The following is a 20,932-nucleotide window of genomic DNA, read 5'->3' as shown; positions in this document are numbered from 1 at the left end:
CCTGACAACATTTTTAATTTTTAATGAAGTACAATTTGTCTTCTTTGGTTATTGTCATTTCTTTTCTCTTTTTATGTCAGATTTATGAAATCATGACCTCATCCAAGGTCACAAAGAGTTACACCTACGTTTTCCTCTGAGGTTCTTTATAGTCTTAGCTCTTAGGTTCAGGTCTTTGATTCATTTTGAGTTCACTGGTATGCATGGTGGGAGGCAGGTGTCCGACTTCATGGTTTTGTTTGTGGCTATCCAGTGGTCACACCATGGTTGAATGGTGCCATTGAATGGTTTTGGTGTCTTAATCAAAACTCAATTGTCCAAGGGTTTATTTCTGGATTCTCAATGGCATTCCATTGATTTGTAGGTCTATAGTTATGCCAGTACCACATGGTCTTGATCACCGATTTTAAAATCAGGAAATGTGAGTTCTACAACTTTCTTGTTAATATTCACAGTTGTTTTGGCTATTCTGGGTCCCTTACATTGAACACATATGAATTTTAGGAGCAGTTTGATAATTTCTCCAAAGAAACCAGTAAATTTTTTTTCCAGTGCTAGGGATGGAACCCAGGGCCTCACATATGCTAGGCAAGTGCTTTGCCACTGAGCTGCAAACCCAGCCCAAATAGGATTTTGACAGGGATTGTGTGGAATCTGTAGGTCAATTTGGGTGTTATTGCTATCATAGCATATTAAGTCCTTCAGTCCATGAACATGGGATGTCTCTCCATTTACCTACATTAGTTCTTCTTTATTGTCTTTAGATGTTTTGCAATTTTCAGAGTAAAAATCTTATACTTCTTTTGTTATGCATATTCTTTTGTTATGCATATGTTTTCTTCTTTTCATGCTATCATAAGTGAAATTGCTTTCTTAATTTCACTTCTGGACTGTTCATTGCAGGTATATAGAAGTACAATGGACTCTTTTGTTGTTCTTGTTGTTGTACTAGGGAATGAACCGAGAGGTGCTCTCCCACTGAACTACATCCCCAACCCTTTTCATTTTATTTTATGAGGCAGAGTCTCACTAAATTTCCCAGACCGGCCTCAAACTTAGGATCCTCCTTTCTCAGCCTCCTGAGAAGCTGGAATTACAGGCATGCACCACCACACTCAGCTACAATCAACTATTATCTATCAATTTTGTATCTTGAACTTCACTGAACTTGTCTACTAGCTTGAATAATTTTTGAGTATGTGTGTGGATTCCTTAGAATTTTCTCCACATGAAATCATGTCATCTGCAAATAAAGACAGTGTTCCCTTTGCCTTTCCAATAAAATGTTCTTTGAAAACTTGTTTTGCCTAACTGCCATGGCTAGATTTGTTCTCCATTTTCCCTTGAGGGTCACATATTTTTAGTCTGGTTTCTGAAAGCCTCACCCATGAATCAAGACTCCTCCGAGAGATAAAAGTCATGTGATCACCTGGCGGCAGCACTAGAGACAGGACATTGCTGGGGAGCAGGGGTGAGAGTGGACTTCCCTGACTTGTCCCTGAGCTTAAAGGCAAAACATTCACTCTTATACCATTACTTGTTAGCTGTAGGTTTGCATAGATGCTTTCTACCAGGTTAAGGAAATTTTCTTATTTCTTGTTTGTCGAATGCTTGAATCACGAGAGGGTGTTGGATTTTGTCAAGTTCTTTGTCTGCATCTATTGAGATAATCATGTGGTTCCTATCCCTTCTTTAAATTTTGGTTCAAGGGGCCAGACCAAAAACTCTGTGATCCCAAGGGGAAAACCAAGAGAATATACTAGTTAAGTTATCCATACCGGAGAAAGAGCTAAGGACTGAGGCTCATGATAATATCAATGTCTTCATGAAGACAGTTCAACACAGATAGAAATTTTATAAGCTAGCTATTTCATCACATTTTTGCCAAATATATTGTGAAACGTTGAATAAAATAACTCATTACTAAAGCTATTTAAAGTAATCCTGACAACAACGTGTCAGGCAGGTAAGATTTTTGTCTTCCTTCTGCAAAAAGAACTGAACTCAGAGGGTAAGAAACTAGCCTGAGGCCTCCCAGCTTCCCCGTGGCGGAGCTAGGAGTCAAACCCAACAGGGCTCTTAGTCCTTCTGTCCTCTGACCTTTAGTTTAGAAAATTCCCGCCAGCTCATCTTTGACAAGAGCTGAGTGCCAGGCAAGATAATCAGGTCTCTTTACTATCCCATGGGGTCAAGTGGGAATATAATAACATCTTTTTCAAGCACTGTGCAGAGCCCTTGATATGAATTAGCTCATTTAATCCACGTGAATTCTGCCCTAGAGGTAGAGGTTACTGCTGTGGCCTCTCACAGAGGAGCAGACTGGGCTTTGGAGAGGTTGGCTAATATTCCCACATGGTGCCACTGGGAAGCAGAGGCACCGGGGCTCCCCACTTTTTGCAGATTCAACAACGAACCTCCCTACCCATGCAAGCTCCCTGCCAGCGAAGGGTAGCAAAGGACGGGGCGCCTCCTTCCATTCTGTAGCTGGGGACGTTGGGCCAGGCCGAAGACAGACACCAGCACAGCACCTGCCCACCCCATGCCCCGTCTCCCAGGGCCACTCACTGAGGGTGCAGCTTGTACAGGGTGCCGTCCACACCCACGGTGATCCTCAGGTGCTCCAGCCCCTGGTCTTCTCTCCTTTTCTCCACGATGGCAGCCAGGCCTGCGCCACAGAGCTGGGCCGCCCTGCGGGACACGGCTCCACATACCTCCTTCACCACAATGCTGTCCTCACACGTGCTGTCCAGGCCCAGCTGCTGCAGGATCCTCCTGACCTGGAGGAGGGCCAGCCGATCACTGCAGGGAAGCAGAGGAGGGTGTCAGCGCCTGCTCCCTAGGGTGCTGGAACCGTGCAGCAAGACCAAAGCTCCCACCCCTACATGCCCGGCAGGAAGAAAGAGAAAATGATCCAGGCAATGGCTAAATGGGAATAGAATACTTAAGAGCTGAAACTCAAGAGGCTCTGCCAGCCCAAGAAGTTCCATCATCTTTAAAAAAAAAAGGAAAAACGGCAAAGTGTGAGTACCTCTTGTATTGGGCATGCTCACATCGCTCATCTCACTAGGAGCTAATATTAGAATTGGCAACCAACATATCAGGTGCTCATTTTTCAGAAGAGGAGTCTGAGGTTCAGAGTGCTGGCAACTTGCCCTCCCAGACAGCAGAGAACAGAACTTCAAACACAAGCCCCCTCCCACCAGCTCTAGCACTCTCCCACAGGCCAGTTCCATGTACTCTGTTCCCATGCAGTTGGAGCCCAGTATTTTTTCTGCTTAACTTTTTCTGATTATCTGCTTTCTCTTCCCTACTAGAACAAAGCTATATTCTCAGCAGTAGCCAACACAGGGCTGGATACATTCAATGAATAAGTAAATAGATTAAGATACAATATATAGCCAGGCATGGTAGCACATGCCTGTAATCCCAGCAGCTTGGGAGGCTGAGGCAAGAGGATTGCAAGTTCACAGCCAGCCTCAGCAATTTAGCAAGGGCCTAAGCAACTCAGCAAGACCCTGTGTCTACATAAAAAATAAAAAGGGCTGGGAATGTGACTCAGTGGTTAAGTGCACCTGGGTTCATTGTCTGGTACCCCCCTAAAAAGGAACCAAATAGAACTGTAAATACATGTAGAGAAACACCCATCATAGGGACAGACTGGCCTTCAGTCTAGATCCTAATTATTTCCCAGGAATGTAGTGGTAATCAGTGATACTTACATATCTCAAACTAAATAATGTGAAGTTAATCCTTGACTATTCCAGAGATACTTAGGGAAGATGAGTGTTGTCAAGAAAGAATAACTGAGAAATAACCTACATAGCCAGAAAAGGGATTAAGCCTACAATCCCAGCAACTCAGGAGGTTGAGGCAGGAGGATTACAAGTTTGAGGCCAGCCTCAGAAATGCAGCAAGACTACTAAGTTTTTGAGAATATTTAATGCCATGGAAAATATGCATGACACAGTAAAAAATAGATTATGAAATACTATGTTTGATCTTAGTTTTGGGTTTATTTTAATGTTAGTTCATGCACAGGCCAAAAAATAAAATTAAACACACACACACACACACAAAAAAAAAAAAAAAAAATAGAAGGAAAGCTATTCAGATGTTGGTAGAATTACAAGTAATTCTTCTTTCCTTTCTTTTACTTATCCATATACTTAAAACTTTTTTTTTAAATAAGTGAATGACATTTGTATGGTTAAAATAAAAAAGTTAGCTAAGTGTGTGTAGTACATGCCTGTAATCCTGCCTGCTCAGAAGGCTGAAGTAATGAGTATCAGTGACTGGTAATATCATAGAAGGAAGACAGACAGCTCAGTGCCACCTGTCCAAAATTCAAAACTGATCTAGAAGGACCCAGTTGCTTCTCTCTCTCTCTCTCTTTCTCTCTCTCTCTCTTAATTCTTATTGCATTTAAAAAGCAATGCTCATCAAATTTCACCCTAAAAACATTTGATTTTGAATAGTTCTTTTAGTCTGAAACGTGCTAGCGAGGTTCCCTGCTACTTTTCTTGTTTCTCCGCGTCTCTAAGTGGAAATCCTATGATGTGTGTAAAACACTGGACAATTCGCTTATACTGTGTAGGAAATTACTTCCTATCGCCCCATAGAACTGTCGGGTTAGAGCACTGCAGTTTTATATTAATAATTTCCAGGCTCTTATCTCATGTGCACTCGTGTACAGATTTTTAAAAGTTTTAAAATGTAAGTGATTAATCAGTATTTGATCGATCATTGTTTTGATTTTTTTATTAACATGTATGTTTCTAATCATATTTTTTAAAACTGAGAGAGCTGGTTGAATGTTTATTTTCCTGAAGGTATTTTTAAGATACAGTTTCATAATGGCCTATAAACTTTGCATATATACATATATCGTTTGATACACATTGTTGCATTTGAAAATCTGGTGGATTGTAACTGGTTTTATACAAAATATTGACTGGTGGAAATTGTACAATTATAATCATGTATTAAGGTATTAACCAAAAACAAAAAACAAGATTCAACACTGAATTTAACTGATCTGGGTTTAGATGTAAGTTTTCCAGAAAATACAAGAGACAGAAAAATACTAATTGCTGTAATCAGAAAAGTCTAGAAAATAGGAAACATAAGATGATAGCTTCTTCAACAAATATGTTTTAAGAAGAAACAAGAGAGAATGGGGAAAACTGTAGATGAAAAGAGATTTTGAGAACAAATCAAATGCAATGCATGAATCTTGTTTGGATACAGATGCCAACAACTGTATAAATCACTGTCTTTTGGCAATTCAGGAAGTGGAACACTGAGAAGATATTTTGAGATTAAGGCTTATCACTTCCTATTTCAGGCCTAGTAACAGTGCTGTGCTTATGTTTTTTTAATGAACTCATATTTTAGAAATACATTTTGAAATATTTATATATGAGATGACATCAAATGTGGGATTTATTTCAAATTAACCTAACCCAGAGGTGGGGACAGAATTGTAAAGAGGAACCCAGATCAGCCAAGAATTGATCATCGCTGAAGGTGGTGACGGAAAGAGTAAGTTCATTTTACTATTCCCTCTACCTCTTTGTACATTTAAAGCTGTTCAAAACAAAAAGTAAAATAAAAGCCAGAACCGTAAATGAACATTTCCATGAACTGAATAAAGTAACATATGGGCGATACACATAAAATGACTACAACTCTAAAAACATGTTTATATGTATGCAAGAACTTAAAAGAAAATATAAAAAACCAAAATAACTATATTTGGTTTTTTGTTTTTATTTTTTGTTATTGTTGTTGTTGGTACCAGGAATTGACCCCAGAGGTGCTTAACCACTGAGTCACATCCCCAGCCCTTTTTTATATTTTACTTAGAGACAGGGTCTCACTGAGTTGCTTAAGGCCCTGCTAAATTGCTGAGGCTGACTCTGAACTTGCAATCCTCCTGACTCAGTCTCCAGAGCAGATGGGATTATAGGCATGCACCACTGTGCCCAGCAAAATATCTCTATTTGGCAGTGAGCATATGGGTGATTTTGTTTTGCCAGACTCTTCTTTCATATTATGGACAGATCATCATTTCAGGAATAAAGGAAGATTACTTTGGGACCTTAATCTAACTCCTACGAAGGAGTTAGTTGCTTGTGCTAAGAACTCTGAGGCCCCTCAAGCCATCTGCTGCCTCTCAGCAGCACTCAGGGGACATGGGGCTGTGACCTAATGTGGCTGGGGAGAGGGAGCAGCCAGGTGTCAGCCCACGCCCAGACAGGGCCTTCCTGATTTTATTTTCAATCCTAATTCTGCCCAACCCTGGCCTGACAACATCACATTCCATTCAGAACGTTTCACACCCAACAGGTAAACTTGATCACGCGTCACCTTTCAATCTGCGACAGGAACTTGGTTTCAAAGATGCCCCTGGTCCGGAGTCGCTCTGAAATCTGCCCTCGGAAGAGGAGACCCTGTTTGGTCAGGTCAATCAGGATCTGCCGCACAATCTCCCCCAGGTACATCCCACTGGTCATTTTCTCATATCTGTTGGGGGAACAGGGACAAGGTTGGGGAGGACAGGAAAATCAGTGATGGCAAATGGCTTCTGAAGTGGACCCTGGGCCAGGTGTGGAAGGCATGCCATTGACCTCACAGCCGCTGGTTCAGGGCAGGCCTGGGACAGAGGTGGCCTGGCGAGGCTGTCTGCAGAGGCATTGCAGAAAACAGCATGCGGTGAGAAAGCCAGGCTTCAGGGCCACGTGGACCAGGGGCCACCCCAGCTCTCCCACATCCCGCTGCACGATATGAGCAAGCAGTGTGAGCTGTCATCTGCCCATCGGGACCCACAAAACTGGTAGAAGGCAAGCATCTGGTGCACGGGAGGCACTGAGCAAAAAAATTTGATCTGCTAGAGGGTCTCCTTGGCTTTGTATGAAGAAGACATTTATTCCACTAGAATCCTGAGATTCTACCTGCACATACAGTGAAACTACTGCACTCAAAAAACGTCAGTTCCTCTCTCCTCGCCCACCAGGCTGTGAACCCCATGAGGGCAAACAGCAAGGGGAAAGGGGGCTTGGGAAGTAGCAAGGCACCTAGAAGACACTCTGCCCAGGTAGGTGAACCATGGTTCCACGGTATCCATGACAACCGTGCAGAGCTAGACTTCCATTGGCTGCGGAGGTAAATGGAAATTCGAGTGCATCTGAGACTTATGTGTTCTCTAAACCATGGGACTCATTCAGCCTAAGAAACCAACACCAGGACAGAAGAGTAATGTCAACCGCAAGGCCAATTCAAGTGTTCTGCCCTTGAACTCTCAGTTCAGAAACATGGGCCCCAGTGGACACAAAAACAAAATTAAGACGTAAGGAATCTGCCCCTCGAGAAGAGCCTTGACACTCAGATGCCCCCACCTGGGATTCAGAGATAAGGTCCTGCCCGGTGCAATGGCACAGGCCTGTAGGAAGGCTGAGGAGGGAGGATCACAAGTTCAAAGCCAGCCTCAGCAACTTAGCAAAGCCCTAAGCAACTCAGTGAGACCCTGTCTCTAAAGAAAAAATAAAAAGGGCTGGGGATGGAGCTCAGTAGTAAAGCACCCCTGGGTTCATTCTCTGGTACCAAAAAAGAAAACAAAGATAAGGTTCCTTCTTTTTGGAGCAATTCCTATTCAGCTAGCCTTACCAAAGCTCACCTGCCTTCCAGGGACAAAGATAATGCCAAGGGCAGGCGAGGGGCCACGGGGCTGAGCCTAGCCTTGCCTGAGCCTTTTCCTACACAATGTTCTAGGAACGGTCACCAAGGTGCCCTCGGCCCAGGCATCCCATCACATTCTACCTGCTCAGCCTCTCAATGTACACGTTACCCATCTCCGTGCATCTGTATTTTCCCTTAATTTGTATATTAAGATACTGAGCCTTAACTGTAATGAAGACCCTACGGCCTGCAAAAACAGTTACTACCTGGCTCTCTACAGAAAAGGTTTGCCGCTCCCTGTTCCAGTACATGGGCCCAGGTCAAAAATCAAGGCCTCATGTGATAGCCCAGTCTACCCCTTTCTCTCCCACTCAAGAAGGCATATCATAATGCAAGTGAAAAATCTAGGCCTAGTTTTTTAAAGCCATTATTTTCAGTATTTTTAGTGTGGTTAGTAATTGGTATATCCCCTGCTGTGGATAGTGACCCATGACGTGACATGATGTTGCAATTGAAAACAAGCCCTCCCCATATACCACAGGGGGCCGCTTTCCCACCCCCAGAACAGAGGTCACCAACCTGGCAGCCGGATCTTAAAAGGCCGAGAATGTTGACCTCTAAACTGAACCTACTAAGCATCCTTCCCAGAGGGCTCATTAAGTCAGCCACCCCTGCTCTGCACCCGGCCCCAGTGAGTAGGCCTCTGACAGCTCTGCTTTGCTTCCAGAGCCAAGACCTGCCCTTGTGGTACCCTCCAGGAATGAGAAAAAGAGACCTTTTCCTTCTATCTGTGGGAAACATACTTCTCTTTTACTGCATTGACAGCTGATGCAGAGTTCCAGTAAACATACAAAGGTATCATGTCAATGATACAAAAATAGCACCCCTCCCTTAGGTCCTGAAAAGCTTCTCTGTGCACACCCTGTATAAATATACACAGCTGCCCTCTTCACCTCTGTTTGCCAGGATTCAAGGACCCCTCGTCCACCTCCTTGTCGTACTGGGTCCGAATGTCATCTATGCAGCCATTGTCTCCAAATCCTCCCCATTCTGTGTTGATGCACATCTTCCCTTCATCCCCGTCCACCAGCTCGATGTTCCTCATCTCCTCCATGTAGCACATGTTGCTTCCTGTCCCTAGTAGGAATTGTGAAGGGACTTTAGTCCTCTAAGACATCATGAGGTCTTGGGCAGCAGAGTGCAGTGAATAAGAATCAGTATTGGAGTCGGATCCAACCTGCCATGAATCCAGCTCTATACTCAGCTGGCTGACCCTGGACAAGTATTTTCTCTTTCAGAGACTGAGTTTTCATATGTAAAAAGGAAATAATGCCTGCCTTATGGATTTCTTATTTTAAAAAATGAGGTGACATGGGTGAGTTTTCTCCACATGGTAAATGTTCGTAAATGGTCCCTGCCAGCTTCACCATCTTGATCAATATCACAGAGCTTCCAAGGAGTCAGAATTAGCAACCAGAGCCAGAAGGGACCAGGAGGAATCAGCTAGTCTTGAATAAGTGTTATGGTTTGGATGTGAGGTGTCCCCCAAAAGCTCATGTGTGAGACAATGCAAGAAGGTCTGTAGGAGAAATGATTAGGTTATGAGAGCCTTAATCCAATCAGTGGGTTAATCACCTGATGGGATTAATTGAGTGGTAACTGAAGGCAAGTGGGGTGTGACTGGAGGAGGTGGGCATTGGGAACATGGCTTTGCAGTATATATTTTGCATCTGGCAAGTGGAGTCTCTTTGTCTCTGTTCCCTGATCATCACGTGAGCCACTTCCTTCTGCCACACTCCATCATGATGTTCTGATTCACCTCAAGCCCGGAAGAATGGAGCTGGCTATCAATGGATTGAGACCTCTGAAACTGTGAGCCCCCAAATAAACCTTTCCTCCTCTAAAATTGTTCTTGTTGGGTCCTTTAGTCACAGGAGAGAAAAAGCTGACTAGAACAATAAGCAAGCATGTGGCATCCGTGAGCCACCATTTTCTCCCTTGCCTGTGACCTGGCCTCAGAAATACTATCAACACAATAGTACAGGCAGTTATTATATTCAAACAGGCCTCGCCTCATGGCCCCCTAGATCTAGCTCGTCCCTCCTGCGGATGAGAAAATTCAACTCAGACAGAATAAGCAACCTGCCCAAGCTCACAGACGAGGTAAGGGTCTGAGTGGGGTGGAGCCTCCACCTGGCATTGAAGCCATCGCAGCAGATCTGCGTCTCCTGTTCCACCTGCTGCTCGTACTCAGGATGACCAGACGACCACTGGAACAACTTCCCCAGGATCTGTCACTCCTCAGTCTGCCTGTCACCTGGAATGGCCTTCATCCTCATCTTCACCTACTCAAATCCCACCTGTCTCTCAACCTCTTAGAGATAGTCGTCTCTTTTTGGAATCTATGCTTGGCCTTAATCACTGCCAAAATTCTTCCAAAGGTCCCTAAAATGCCTTCAGGCTCCTCCCTTTCCCTCTTCTCAATTTCTTTCCAACTCAACCCCTTCCTATGTACCTTAAGAGCAGGAGGTGCACATTGGGACCAGAATTAGAATCTAGTTCCCTTCACCCCAGGCCTACATATTTCAATTCTGGTCTCCTTCCTCCCAAGAAAGTCTGCCCTAAAGCCATAATTTGAAAATCCCTTCTTTCTACATCATCTCCTTCCTCAACAAAAAAGTTGACCCTGACTTAGAACCCTTAATGGAAAAAGATACTAAGTAGAGATTTACTAATTAGGCAACCTGGAATCCTAATCTTAATTAATTTCTTCTCTGCCTTGGACAGATCCTCTGCATAATGAAGAAATAATGGGTTCCCCCACCACCGCCCACAATTCCTTCCGTGTCTTGCTGTGTTGAGAGGGCATCTCTTAAGGATCAGATGGGATTAGGCCATGGGTTCTGTCTGACCACTCACCTGCAATCAAGCCAATCTCACAATTAGGATCTTCATAGCCACAGGTCATCATGGTCCCCACTGTGTCATTCACAACCGCAACTATGTCCAGGTCGAACTCCTGCAAAGGAGGAAGTTCTACTGGAAGCAGAATGTGGATGAGTCACAGGGACTGGGCATAGGATGGCAGAGCAGAGGGTCTAGGGGAAGGGCAAGGTCAGGTAGGAGACTCAACACCATATCCTACATTTCTCCTCTTGATGGCTTCTCTGAGCATGTCCACCACGTCCTCCCCTTCACAGTCAGTGGCCTTGAAGCCTTTGGTCCACCCTATGAGTGTTCCCTAAAAGGAAGGACAGGAAATTCATCTGAGCAATAGTTCACAAGGACCACCGTGAACTTCATCACTGACAATTTGATTGCTAGTCAAGCAGTGCTTTTGATTGGGCTTCCACCTCTGCAGCCCTGACACAGCACGGAAGTGTCACTGAGCACGATGCCCAGACAAGTCTAGCACTGTGTGGAGTCACCACCCCAATTCACATTCTTCAAGGGTCAGTCGTGCTCCCTGCCATTACTGAACAGAATCAAGAACAGTCCCACTTCTAATTCACCCTAGGACAGAGTGAGATGGGGTCGAGATGCAGTTACAACATGTTTATCAAAGCATTGTTCCACAGTGAAAAACTAGAGTCATCCTATTATTGCGACAATATCCAGGAGACTGATCATCTTTTGCAGCAATATAAAAAATGTCATGCAGCCACTTAAAATGCAGGCTGTAGGAGAACATTGGATGTTAAAGAACAATGTTTATTATGCACTGTTAAGTAAAAGCCCAGTAAACAAACACAGATAGTACATTATTCTGCTTTTATTTTTAAAATTATAAATACATGTGAACCTGGAAAAAGATCTGCAACACTATTTTTTAACCACTGAGGCACATCCCCAGCCATTTTTTATATTTTATTTAGAGGCAGGGTCTCACTTAGTGGCTGAGGCTGGCTTTGAACTTTCGATACTCCTGCCTTAGCCTCATGAGCCACTGGGATTACAGGCGTGCACCACCACACTCAGCAGGAACACTATTTATGCCAAGAAAGTTGATGGTGGTTGTAGCTGGGAGTGAAGCTGTGTATGAGTGCCTTTTAGTCTCTCCTTGTTTATATTTTCAAATTTTTCAAAAATTAACATGTACAATTTTTTACAATATTGAGAAAGAAGTATGTTAAATATTAAGAAAAAGTCCAAGGTTATCCTGTTAGCCTGAAGCAGATGTCAATCTAGCCCTAGTTCTGTAGCCTAGAAAGCCAGGAGAGGGGACAGCTGGCAAGGCTGGGGTGTCTCAGCCAGGGGAGTTCTTGGGAAGGAGAGGTGGCCAGCAAACCTGCCGGCAGTGGCCCACCCCTGTGGCTTCATGCCACCTCACCCTGAAGCCCTCAGTCAGCAAGCCCCAGTCTCCCTCCTTCTCTCCACAGTCCTTGAGAAACCAGGCACCTTGCTCTTTTCCTGGTGAACATATGTAGACAAATCAGAGAGACAACCCCAACTGAAAAACTTCCTTGTAAACTGCAATTACACAAAAATAATATCTATTTTTGAATCTCTCTTTTTTCTCCCCAGCCATGGGTGCCTTTGTTTCCAGCTGCCCCTTTGCTTAACATGTCAGAACCACTAGAAGAAAGAGGCCCTGGGAGCCCAGTGCCTGGGTCAGAAGCACATTTGTGTCCTGGAACCATCAACCCTTCAGGACCGTGGACAGCTGCACACAGCACCCCCCCCCCCACCTCCGCCTCCCTCAGTATATTGATTTTTAAGGGCAACAGTGACATAGGGAGGCAATCATCTTTTAAGAAACTAAAACGTTACTGATAAGAATACATTCCCTTTTAACACCCCCTCCCCGCAACCTGAGAGGTCACCTCTATTATTAGTCCAGTAGGAATCCTTCCAGATCCTTTTCTCTAGGCCTGTGTATTTTTAAATAAATAATTCATACTGTGTATAAGCTACCACTATTTGTTTTCTTGTTCAACAATGTACCTTCTAGACCTTTATAGATCACCTGACAGGGATCTGCTACAATCCTTTGCTGAACAAAATATTCCTCAAATACAATTGCACAGAAATTTTGGAATCCATAAAACACACCTTTAAAATGAGGTCTATTTTTATTCTCATTTTTTAAATGAGGAAATCAAAATACAGAGAGGTTAAATAAATTGCCCAAAGTCACACAGCTAATAAATGGCAAGTCCTAGATTTAAACTAAAAAAAAAAAAAAAATTTTAATGGTTAAAATATGCCTCCATGTGTTTCTAGATGCTCTGAACTTCTCACCCCTAAATAAAGCAAACAGTGACTAGGAGGAAACTTGAGATGCCCCCAGAGAAGGAGAGACGCCCCCCGGGGTGTCTCACCTTGTCGATGCTCATCTGCCTGCAGGGAAAGGAGAAGGTGAAGCCCAAAGGTAGCCGCGCTCCCTTGAGGCCCATGTAGTCCAGGAAGTCGGCGATGCACTGCACAATGTGGTCAAACAGCTGCGGGGAGAGAGCAGCATCCATGCCAGCTGGGCACCCAGCAGGGTGGGAGCCTAGCGCCCACGGGGCACAAAACTCCCTCCTATACTCACCTCCTCGCCAGTGCCCTGCATAATCTCCAGGGGGATGGCAAAGATCTTGTTGTACATTCGCACTGATCTCCGTCCACTTCGGATCTTCACCAGGAGGACCCGGAAGTTAGTCCCCCCCAAATCCAGGGCCAGGAACTTTCCTTTCTCTGTGGTGGAGAAGGTCTCAGTGGAGACTTGTGTCAGGGCACTGGGAGGAGGAGGAGATGCCCAAGCCCAGTGGACCTGGAGACTGCCTTCCTGGGTTCCCAGAGGGGAGCTGGGGCCCCGGGCAGGCCGCTTGCACCTGTCTGAGGCCAGACTGCAAAGGTCCAGGTGCCACCTGCACTATCATGGATGAGGTGCCACAAAAAGTGCCCTGGACTAAGGAAAAGGACCTAGTGGTTCTGAAAAATGGCTTTTCATATTAAGCAAGGGTGGCCAGGCCCTCTCTTCCCACATCTGCAGAGTAAGGAGGTTGGGCCTCTGAGGGTCTTTATAGCTCTAAGCACCACCATACAATGACCTGTTAGGAGGCCCCAAGGCACTGCATTCTAGGTACAGAGCATCCACTCAAGGACATGCTGAAGCTGGCATGCAAGAGGCCTCTCCGGGCCAATCCCGGCCAGGTTACCCAGACTGCAAGGGATTCTGGGAGGTGTTTCCATCCTGCCTGTACAGTCTAGAGGAATCAGCACAGCATGGAATGATCTTTCTCGCTCCCTCTCCTTCCCCTGGTCCCCTCGCCCCAGCCTGACTAATAAACACCATGTCAAGTCCTTCCTCCTTGGTACCCTGGGGACCCACGGGCGGTGCCTCTGGCTGCCCTGTCGCTGCAGCCTCTGCCTCCTTCTGAAGAGCCTCCTTCCTGTGCTCAGCCTCACCCTCTTGGTTTTAACCACTCTGGTCTTTGGCTGTTCCTTGCCTTTGCCAAAGACGTCACTCGCAGCCATCTCTCTGACCCCTTCTCTGGCTCTAGTTTTCTTCCTCACCCCTGTCATCACCCCATATCATGTGACCTGTACTTGTTCACTGCCCAACAGGCTGCAAGTCCCCCTGCGACGGCAGGGACTTTATTTCATGCTCTATCACCGTGCCTGGAACAGAGCCTGGGAGCAGTAGGAGCTTAATAGAGCTTCGAGGAGTGAAGGCAGAGGATGAAAGAGATGAAGAATGCTGTTAAATAATTAAGTGATTTCTTTTATATCCTTGATTTTTTTTTTTAATTTGGGGAGTTTTTGTTTTGTTTTGTTTTGTTTGTTGTTTTGTTTTTTTCTGGAGGGAGATTGTTTTGTTTTGGTACCAGTTTGTTTGAGTGCTGGGGATTGAACCAGGGGCTCTTCCCACTGAGCCACATCCCCAGCCCTTTCTATTTTGGCACAAGTTCTCACTAATTTGTAGAGGCTAGCCTCGAACTTGTGATCCTCCCACCTAAGCCTTCTGAGTCACTGGAATGTCAACTGTGCACCACCACACCCAGGTGGATTTTGGGCTTTGGTGTGTGTTTGTGTGTGTGTGTGTGTTTCTCAAGTAAACGCTAAGGATTTGGGTTTCATAAAAGATCTCTGTTGTTCAGAGATCCAAAACGTGACCTTTGCAGATCGTTAAACCTGAGTCTTGGTTTGGGCACTCATAAAATGGGAACCATTCCCTGTTTGGGTAACATACAAAGTGGTTGTGGAGATGAAATGAAAGTAAAGTTTCAAATGCAAATTGTAAGATGTGAATCATCTCACAAAGGTCATTATTTCCATAAGTGGTCCATGAGATTCAAAGAGGTGAAATACCTTGTCTAAAGAACTGACTGTACTCTTCAGTGGCTTCTCTCCACTGAGCCAGAGAAGCAGGAGCAAAATCCAGAGTTGAAAAAGTTCAGGGTAGAAACCAGTGAGAGGAGGGAGAAAGCACTCCAAGCGCCAGAAGAGAACAGGGCAGGAAGACCGGTCCACGCCTGCCCAGTTATCCAGACGGAAGCTCAGGGACAGGGATCTGGGTCTTCTTCTGCTCCTGTCTTCACACACACACACACTCTCACACTCACACATAACCTTGGGTTAACCAAGGCACACAGTTCAGAAGGAGAACCTCCCTATCTTCTCCTTTCATTATAGACATGAATCCAAGGATCTAAAAACAAATACCTCCCTGGATTCAGGGAGGGTTTTTTTGGCGGGGGATGGACCAAGGATTGAACTCAGGGGCACTTAACCACTGAGCCACATCCCCAGCCCTTTTCTGTACTTTATATTTAGAGACAGGGTCTCACTAGTTGCTTAGCACCTCGCTAAATTGCTGAGGCTGGCTGTGAACTCACGATCCTCCTGCCTCAGCCTCCCGCGCGGCTGGGGTTACAGGTGTGCGCCACCACAGCGGGCTCGGGGAGTTTTGATGGGAGGTCTGGGTGGCCCTTCAGAGCAGAGGGCTTGCAGACCCACCTGTGCCGTCGGGCATTCCATAGACATAGGTGGGCAGCATCTTGACGGTGGCCAGCGCCTGCGTCTTCTTCTTCAGCCCGAACTCCAGCTCAGCCCGCATCCTGCCCTGCACGCCCACGAGCTGCTCTCGGGTCAGCCGGAACAAAGCCAGCACCTCATCGATCTGTTTCCTCTGGGCCTGCACACGGGAAGCCACTGCCGTCACCATGGCAGCCCCCTTGGTGCTGCCACTCTCTGACAGGAGGAAGCGGACGTCACAGTTTGGGACCAGTCTCCTCACCACCTTGTGCAGGCGTTTTGGGTACCTGGAGGTAGGAATGATGCAAAATATTAGCAGTCATAAAGGACCAGGTCTGACCAATGGGAACAGACCCAGGTACAGTGGGGACTGCATCCTGGAGAGCCCTGCTGGGCCAGGGCTCACCCCTTTATTTGCTGAATGTTGTGGTCAGGGGTGACTGGGACAGTGGAAGCGCACTTGGGAGGCTCAAGGAAGCACTTATTTGATCAGCTAATATTTCAGCAGTGGGGCATGTCCATGCATAATGTATTAGCTGGACATCTTCTCTAAAGAAGGATTTTCTTGCTTAGCCCTTTCTAGGGTGTACCCACTTAACTTCCGGTACCACCTCCATTAGTCAAAAGGAGATTCTGCTCTCCATCTTTCAGGGAAATTCTCATTTCCCTGTGTCTTCCTACTAGGATCCTTTGGGTGAACTTGGCAACTTCTGCCATCCCTGTTTTTCCCATCTTTAACTAGGTGTATCTTATTTTCCCTTACCATCTAGTGTGTTTCAATAAATAATGGACAGATGGATGAATAGCTGAATGGATGGATGAATGGATGGATGGATGGATGGATGGATGGATAGATGGATGGATAGATGGATGGATGAATGAATGGATGGATGGATAGATGGATGGATGAATGAATGGATGGATGGATAGATGGATGGATGGATGGAAGGATGAATGGATGTATGGATACATAAATGGATAAATACAAGATGGGTAGATAGCCTTCCTAATTAGGCAATTGATTTTAGCAGACTATTTCTTCAAGAGTGAGTCCCAAAAGCAACCCAGCCATTTAGGTGAAAGTAGGCTTTGGATTCATTCACCCTTTCCCTTTTGACCGTAGAACTATAAAGGGGTGATCAGTTCCAGTTGCCCAGATAAACAGCAGAGTTCGTAAGAACTGGAACCTAGCTCCAGGAGAAACATGCTGAAAGGGTTGTAGGAGGGCAGGCGGTACTCACTGAGGGTGTATCTTGTAGAGTGTGCCATCCATGCCCACTGTGGTCCTGAGTCTTGCCAGCTTCTTGTTCTCCCGGAGGCGCGTAAGGATGGCCGCCAGTGCTGCTGCACAGAGGTTGGCGGAACGGAAGGAGACAATGGTGCAGACATGCTGGACAGCGATGCAGTCAGCCTCAGAGGGCTCCAGGCCCAGATCCACCAGGATCTCTCTGGTGTTACCAAGGCCTTCTTTATACCTGGTCAGGGGACAGGAATGAGAGGACCACACTTGCCCATGCCACAGGCATCCTTGGGAAGCCAGCTTTCCCACCTCTCAGGATTATGAAAATAACAGACTGGTTCATGGCGATAGAGTAATAACAATATCAACATTGATAACAGCAGTTACTTCTTATTCAACACTCACTCCATGCCAGGTTCTTGTCTAAGGATTTTATATGTATTAACACATTTAATCTTCACAAAAATCCTAAGGAAAAATACCGTCATACCAAATTGTACAGATGAAAGAGGTGAGTCACAACAAGGGTAACTTGTCCCTTTTTGCACAGTTAATAAGTGCTAGAGCCAAGATTTGAACTCAGGTAATTAGATCATAGCCCATTCTTTTAACCACCCTGTGCTGTATAGCCATCCCCAGAAACTGTCCCTGCCCAAATCTGCTCAGTCACAGACTCTGGGCACCAGTGCCAGTCTGCTGAATCCAAACTGGTTCCAAAGCCCATGGCAATGCCAGGGATTCTCAGCCTGAGGAATAGGACCCTGAGTTGACTGGGGCCAGCCACCTTCACCAGCAAGCATTCCACTGCAGGAATATGATGTTGAGACTCAAATCACCAAATCCAAAGGCAGCTCTGCTGGGAGCAGATGGGAAGGCTTTTGCCACAGCAAGAGTTCTTAACTTAGGTCCCATGGCTTTCCAGGGCTCAAGGATGCCCTGATACTGTAAGCAAATTGTGCACAAACATGCATTTTGGAATAAAGCATCCAGAATTGAATCAAACTCAAAAAGGTCACAAGTCATCACTTAAGGGAGAAAGAAGACAGCAAAACATGGGGAGAGTCCCTGATTGATGAAACTAACAAAAATGTGGCATCTGAATCACAGCAGAATTTGCAAGACTGCCTGAAGCTACGCCCAAGCCTGAAGCCCCCCTAGTGAAGCAGGAGATCTGGTCCCCACTATTGTCCCACCATCAAACACACCATACCTTGGCCACCCACCTCCCACAGAACCAAGGCAGGAGGGACACAGTTACTTACTTCTCCATGGCAGCCACGTGCTGTGTTTCGATCTTGCCTTTAGTGAGAAGAGCAGAGGATCTCACACCACCAAACAGGAGGCCAGCCTTAGCCATCTTCAGCAAAATAAGCCTGACAAGCTCCCCCAGGTACAAGCCACTGATCATCTTCTCGAACCTGCAATTCAATAAACACATGAGTGGAAGCCACACCTTTGGTTATACAGCATCATTTCCCAAAGCCAGGAGCCGTGGCTCAAGGTCAAGAGCATGTGCAGGATAAGAGCCCTGTGGATCAGGAGGTCTGTCCAGTCCAGATGCAGTGTGCCCTTGGCAGAGGAGCACTATCCTCTCTCGTCATCAATAATAGGAAAGGGCTGAGTAGGAGAAGAAGAAAGATTCCTCGTTCACAAAGGGCTGAACCCTAAGAATCTTATTTCAAATCACCCTGGCTGTGGGGTGCCAGACTTACTTTGGGCATAAGGAAACTCAAAATCACAGGTTTCAGGGACTTTCCTCAGTTCACATAACCATTGAATGACAAATCAAATTTCAAGAGAGAAAGATACTGCTGTAATTTGGATCTGGATTGTCCCCAAAGGCCCATGTGTGATAAGCTTGGGGTGATGCTATTGGGAAGTCGTGGGATGTTTTAAGAGATGGGACCTTGTGGAAGGTCGTCCAGTCACTGGGGGAGTGCCCTTGGAGGGGATGTTGGGATTTCGGTCCCTTCCTCTTCCTCTCTCTTTCTCACACCCAGCCAGGAGGTGAATGGTTCTCCTCTGCCATGATGTGCTGCCCCACCCAGGCCTAAAAGCAGGGGGGCCAACCAATCGGGGACTGGAATCTCCTGAACGGTAAGCCAAAAATAAACTTTCCTCCTTGTAAGTAAATTACCTCAGGTATTTGTTACAGTGATGGAAAGCTACCCCAGTGCTGTCTGTGAGACAGGCTAATGGTCCAGAGAGGATCTACCCTAATGTGAATGCAGTATCGCGATGGCTACCTACACCTCCGAGTCTGCACACTAGACAGTTGCTAATATTTTCCCAGGTGAACTACTAAATATGTTTCGTTTTCAAATAGGATATGACACAAATTCAAGGACAATCTGTTTCATAATCTACCTTATATATTTCACTTTTTAAAAAATCTTAGAACATTGAAGAAACAGAAGACAATCAAATAAAATTCAGGTTAGGTTTAAGAGAATGGAATTTATCTTAAATGAAATGGAAATGAATGAAAATGATAAAAGTCAAAAAAATGAGCATCGCTTCCTTGGGATATGCCTGCTCAGGGTCCCCAGGGAAGCTGGGGTATGCTGGGTGCGGGTGTAGCCAAGACAGGAATGTACTGTGTGGGTTTGCATTTCTGGTGTCTGAATGATTTCTAAGACATGCCTAAACATTCATTCATCAAGGTGTCTCGGCAAAATGGTCGATTCCAGGGTCGGGGCTGGGAAAGTGTGAGATGAACCTGGGACATATTATCTACACCAAAAAATGAGTTACTGAAAGAGCTATGGAAACATGTCAAGAAGACACAGGAGCCAGCTTGAAAGGGCTTCCTTTGGCCAAATCTCAAAACAAAACAAAACAAGAAAACACTTTGAGTATCAAAAATAAACAATGATAGGAGAAAACTGACACTCATTTAAAAAATAAAAGGAATCCACAAATCCATACTAGTATAAATAAATGGAGGAGATAGGAAAGCTCTTCCTCACAGCAGAATAACAACTAATAAGCATAGAAGGAATGATAGGTTTAGAATTTCATCCATGGATATGAAAGCAGGAAGCTAAAGCTTGAGGACGATCTCTCCACCAGACGTGTGCTCATGGCATAGGCATGAGAGTGACCTTTCAGTGGAGAACCCTGCAGGTATCCCTCATCCAAGTAACTGGAGTTAGCATAAGCGTGGGACAGACACCACGTGCCTCTTGACACGGCACACTGGGAAGGACCCACCACGAACAGGATACACCTGCCAAAAAATGCATCTGAATCTAACCATGGGGAAACATCATAAAAATCCAGTGTCTTTTGATTCTGCAAAATCATTAGCCTCTGTTCTTCGAAGTCACAAAAAACAAAGAGATACTAAGGAAGTGCCTAAGATACTAAGGAAGATACTAGGAAGTGCACCAGGCTAAAGGAGGCTAAGGAGACGTCACTGCAAAAGGTAACCTGAAATTCTGGATGAGAGTCTAGGCCATGGCATTTCTTCCTTTCTTATAAAAGACATGGGTGACAAGAATGTGGGGGAAAAGGCACACTCATACTTTGCTGGTGGGACCTGCAAATTAGTGCAACCACTCTGGAAAACAATATGGAGATTCCTTAAAAACTTGGAATGGAACCACCATTTGACCCAGCTATCCCACTCCTTGGTTTATGCCCAGAGGACTTAAAACCAGCATACTACAGTGATGCAGCCACATCAGTGTTCATAGCTGCTCAATTCACAACAGCTAAACTATAGAACTAACCTGGATGCCCTTCAATAAATGAATGGATCAATAAACTGTGGCATATATACACAATGGAATATTGCTCAGCCTTAAAGGAGAATAAAATTATGGCATTTGCAGGTAAATGGATGGAGTTGGAGAATATCATGCAATCCCCAAAAACCAAAGGCCAAATGTTTTCTCTGATATGTGGATGCTGATCTATAATGGGGTTGGGAGATGGGATTGGGTTTGGTTTGGATTTGGGCAGAGGGGAGTGAGGGCAGGGGAGTGAGAAAGATGATGGAATGAGATTGACATCATTAACCTAGGTACTTGTATGATCACACAAATGGTG

At 45.3% G+C, this 20,932-nt stretch overlaps 1 protein-coding gene across 2 annotated transcripts in view; it reads right to left on the bottom strand.

Moving 5' to 3' along the window:
- The window catches only part of Hkdc1 (hexokinase domain containing 1), a 48,540-nt gene that overhangs the window by 4,112 nt on the left and 23,496 nt on the right, over positions 1–20,932 (bottom strand). For both annotated transcript variants that reach the window (XM_047553120.1, XM_047553121.1), the window contains exons 8-17: positions 18,142–18,297; positions 16,881–17,114; positions 15,622–15,926; positions 13,211–13,356; positions 12,999–13,118; positions 10,823–10,918; positions 10,597–10,696; positions 8,631–8,814; positions 6,370–6,525; positions 2,566–2,799 (exon numbers count right to left, since the gene is read on the bottom strand). In XM_047553120.1, the coding sequence (XP_047409076.1) occupies positions 2,566–2,799; positions 6,370–6,525; positions 8,631–8,814; positions 10,597–10,696; positions 10,823–10,918; positions 12,999–13,118; positions 13,211–13,356; positions 15,622–15,926; positions 16,881–17,114; positions 18,142–18,297 (1,731 nt within the window). The remainder of the gene's footprint in view (positions 1–2,565; positions 2,800–6,369; positions 6,526–8,630; positions 8,815–10,596; positions 10,697–10,822; positions 10,919–12,998; positions 13,119–13,210; positions 13,357–15,621; positions 15,927–16,880; positions 17,115–18,141; positions 18,298–20,932) is intronic.

The sequence above is a fragment of the Sciurus carolinensis genome, chromosome 5, assembly GCF_902686445.1.
Source record: "Sciurus carolinensis chromosome 5, mSciCar1.2, whole genome shotgun sequence".
In the NCBI taxonomy this organism is placed as follows: domain Eukaryota; kingdom Metazoa; phylum Chordata; class Mammalia; order Rodentia; family Sciuridae; genus Sciurus; species Sciurus carolinensis.
This window is presented reverse-complemented; position numbering and strand designations above follow the sequence as displayed.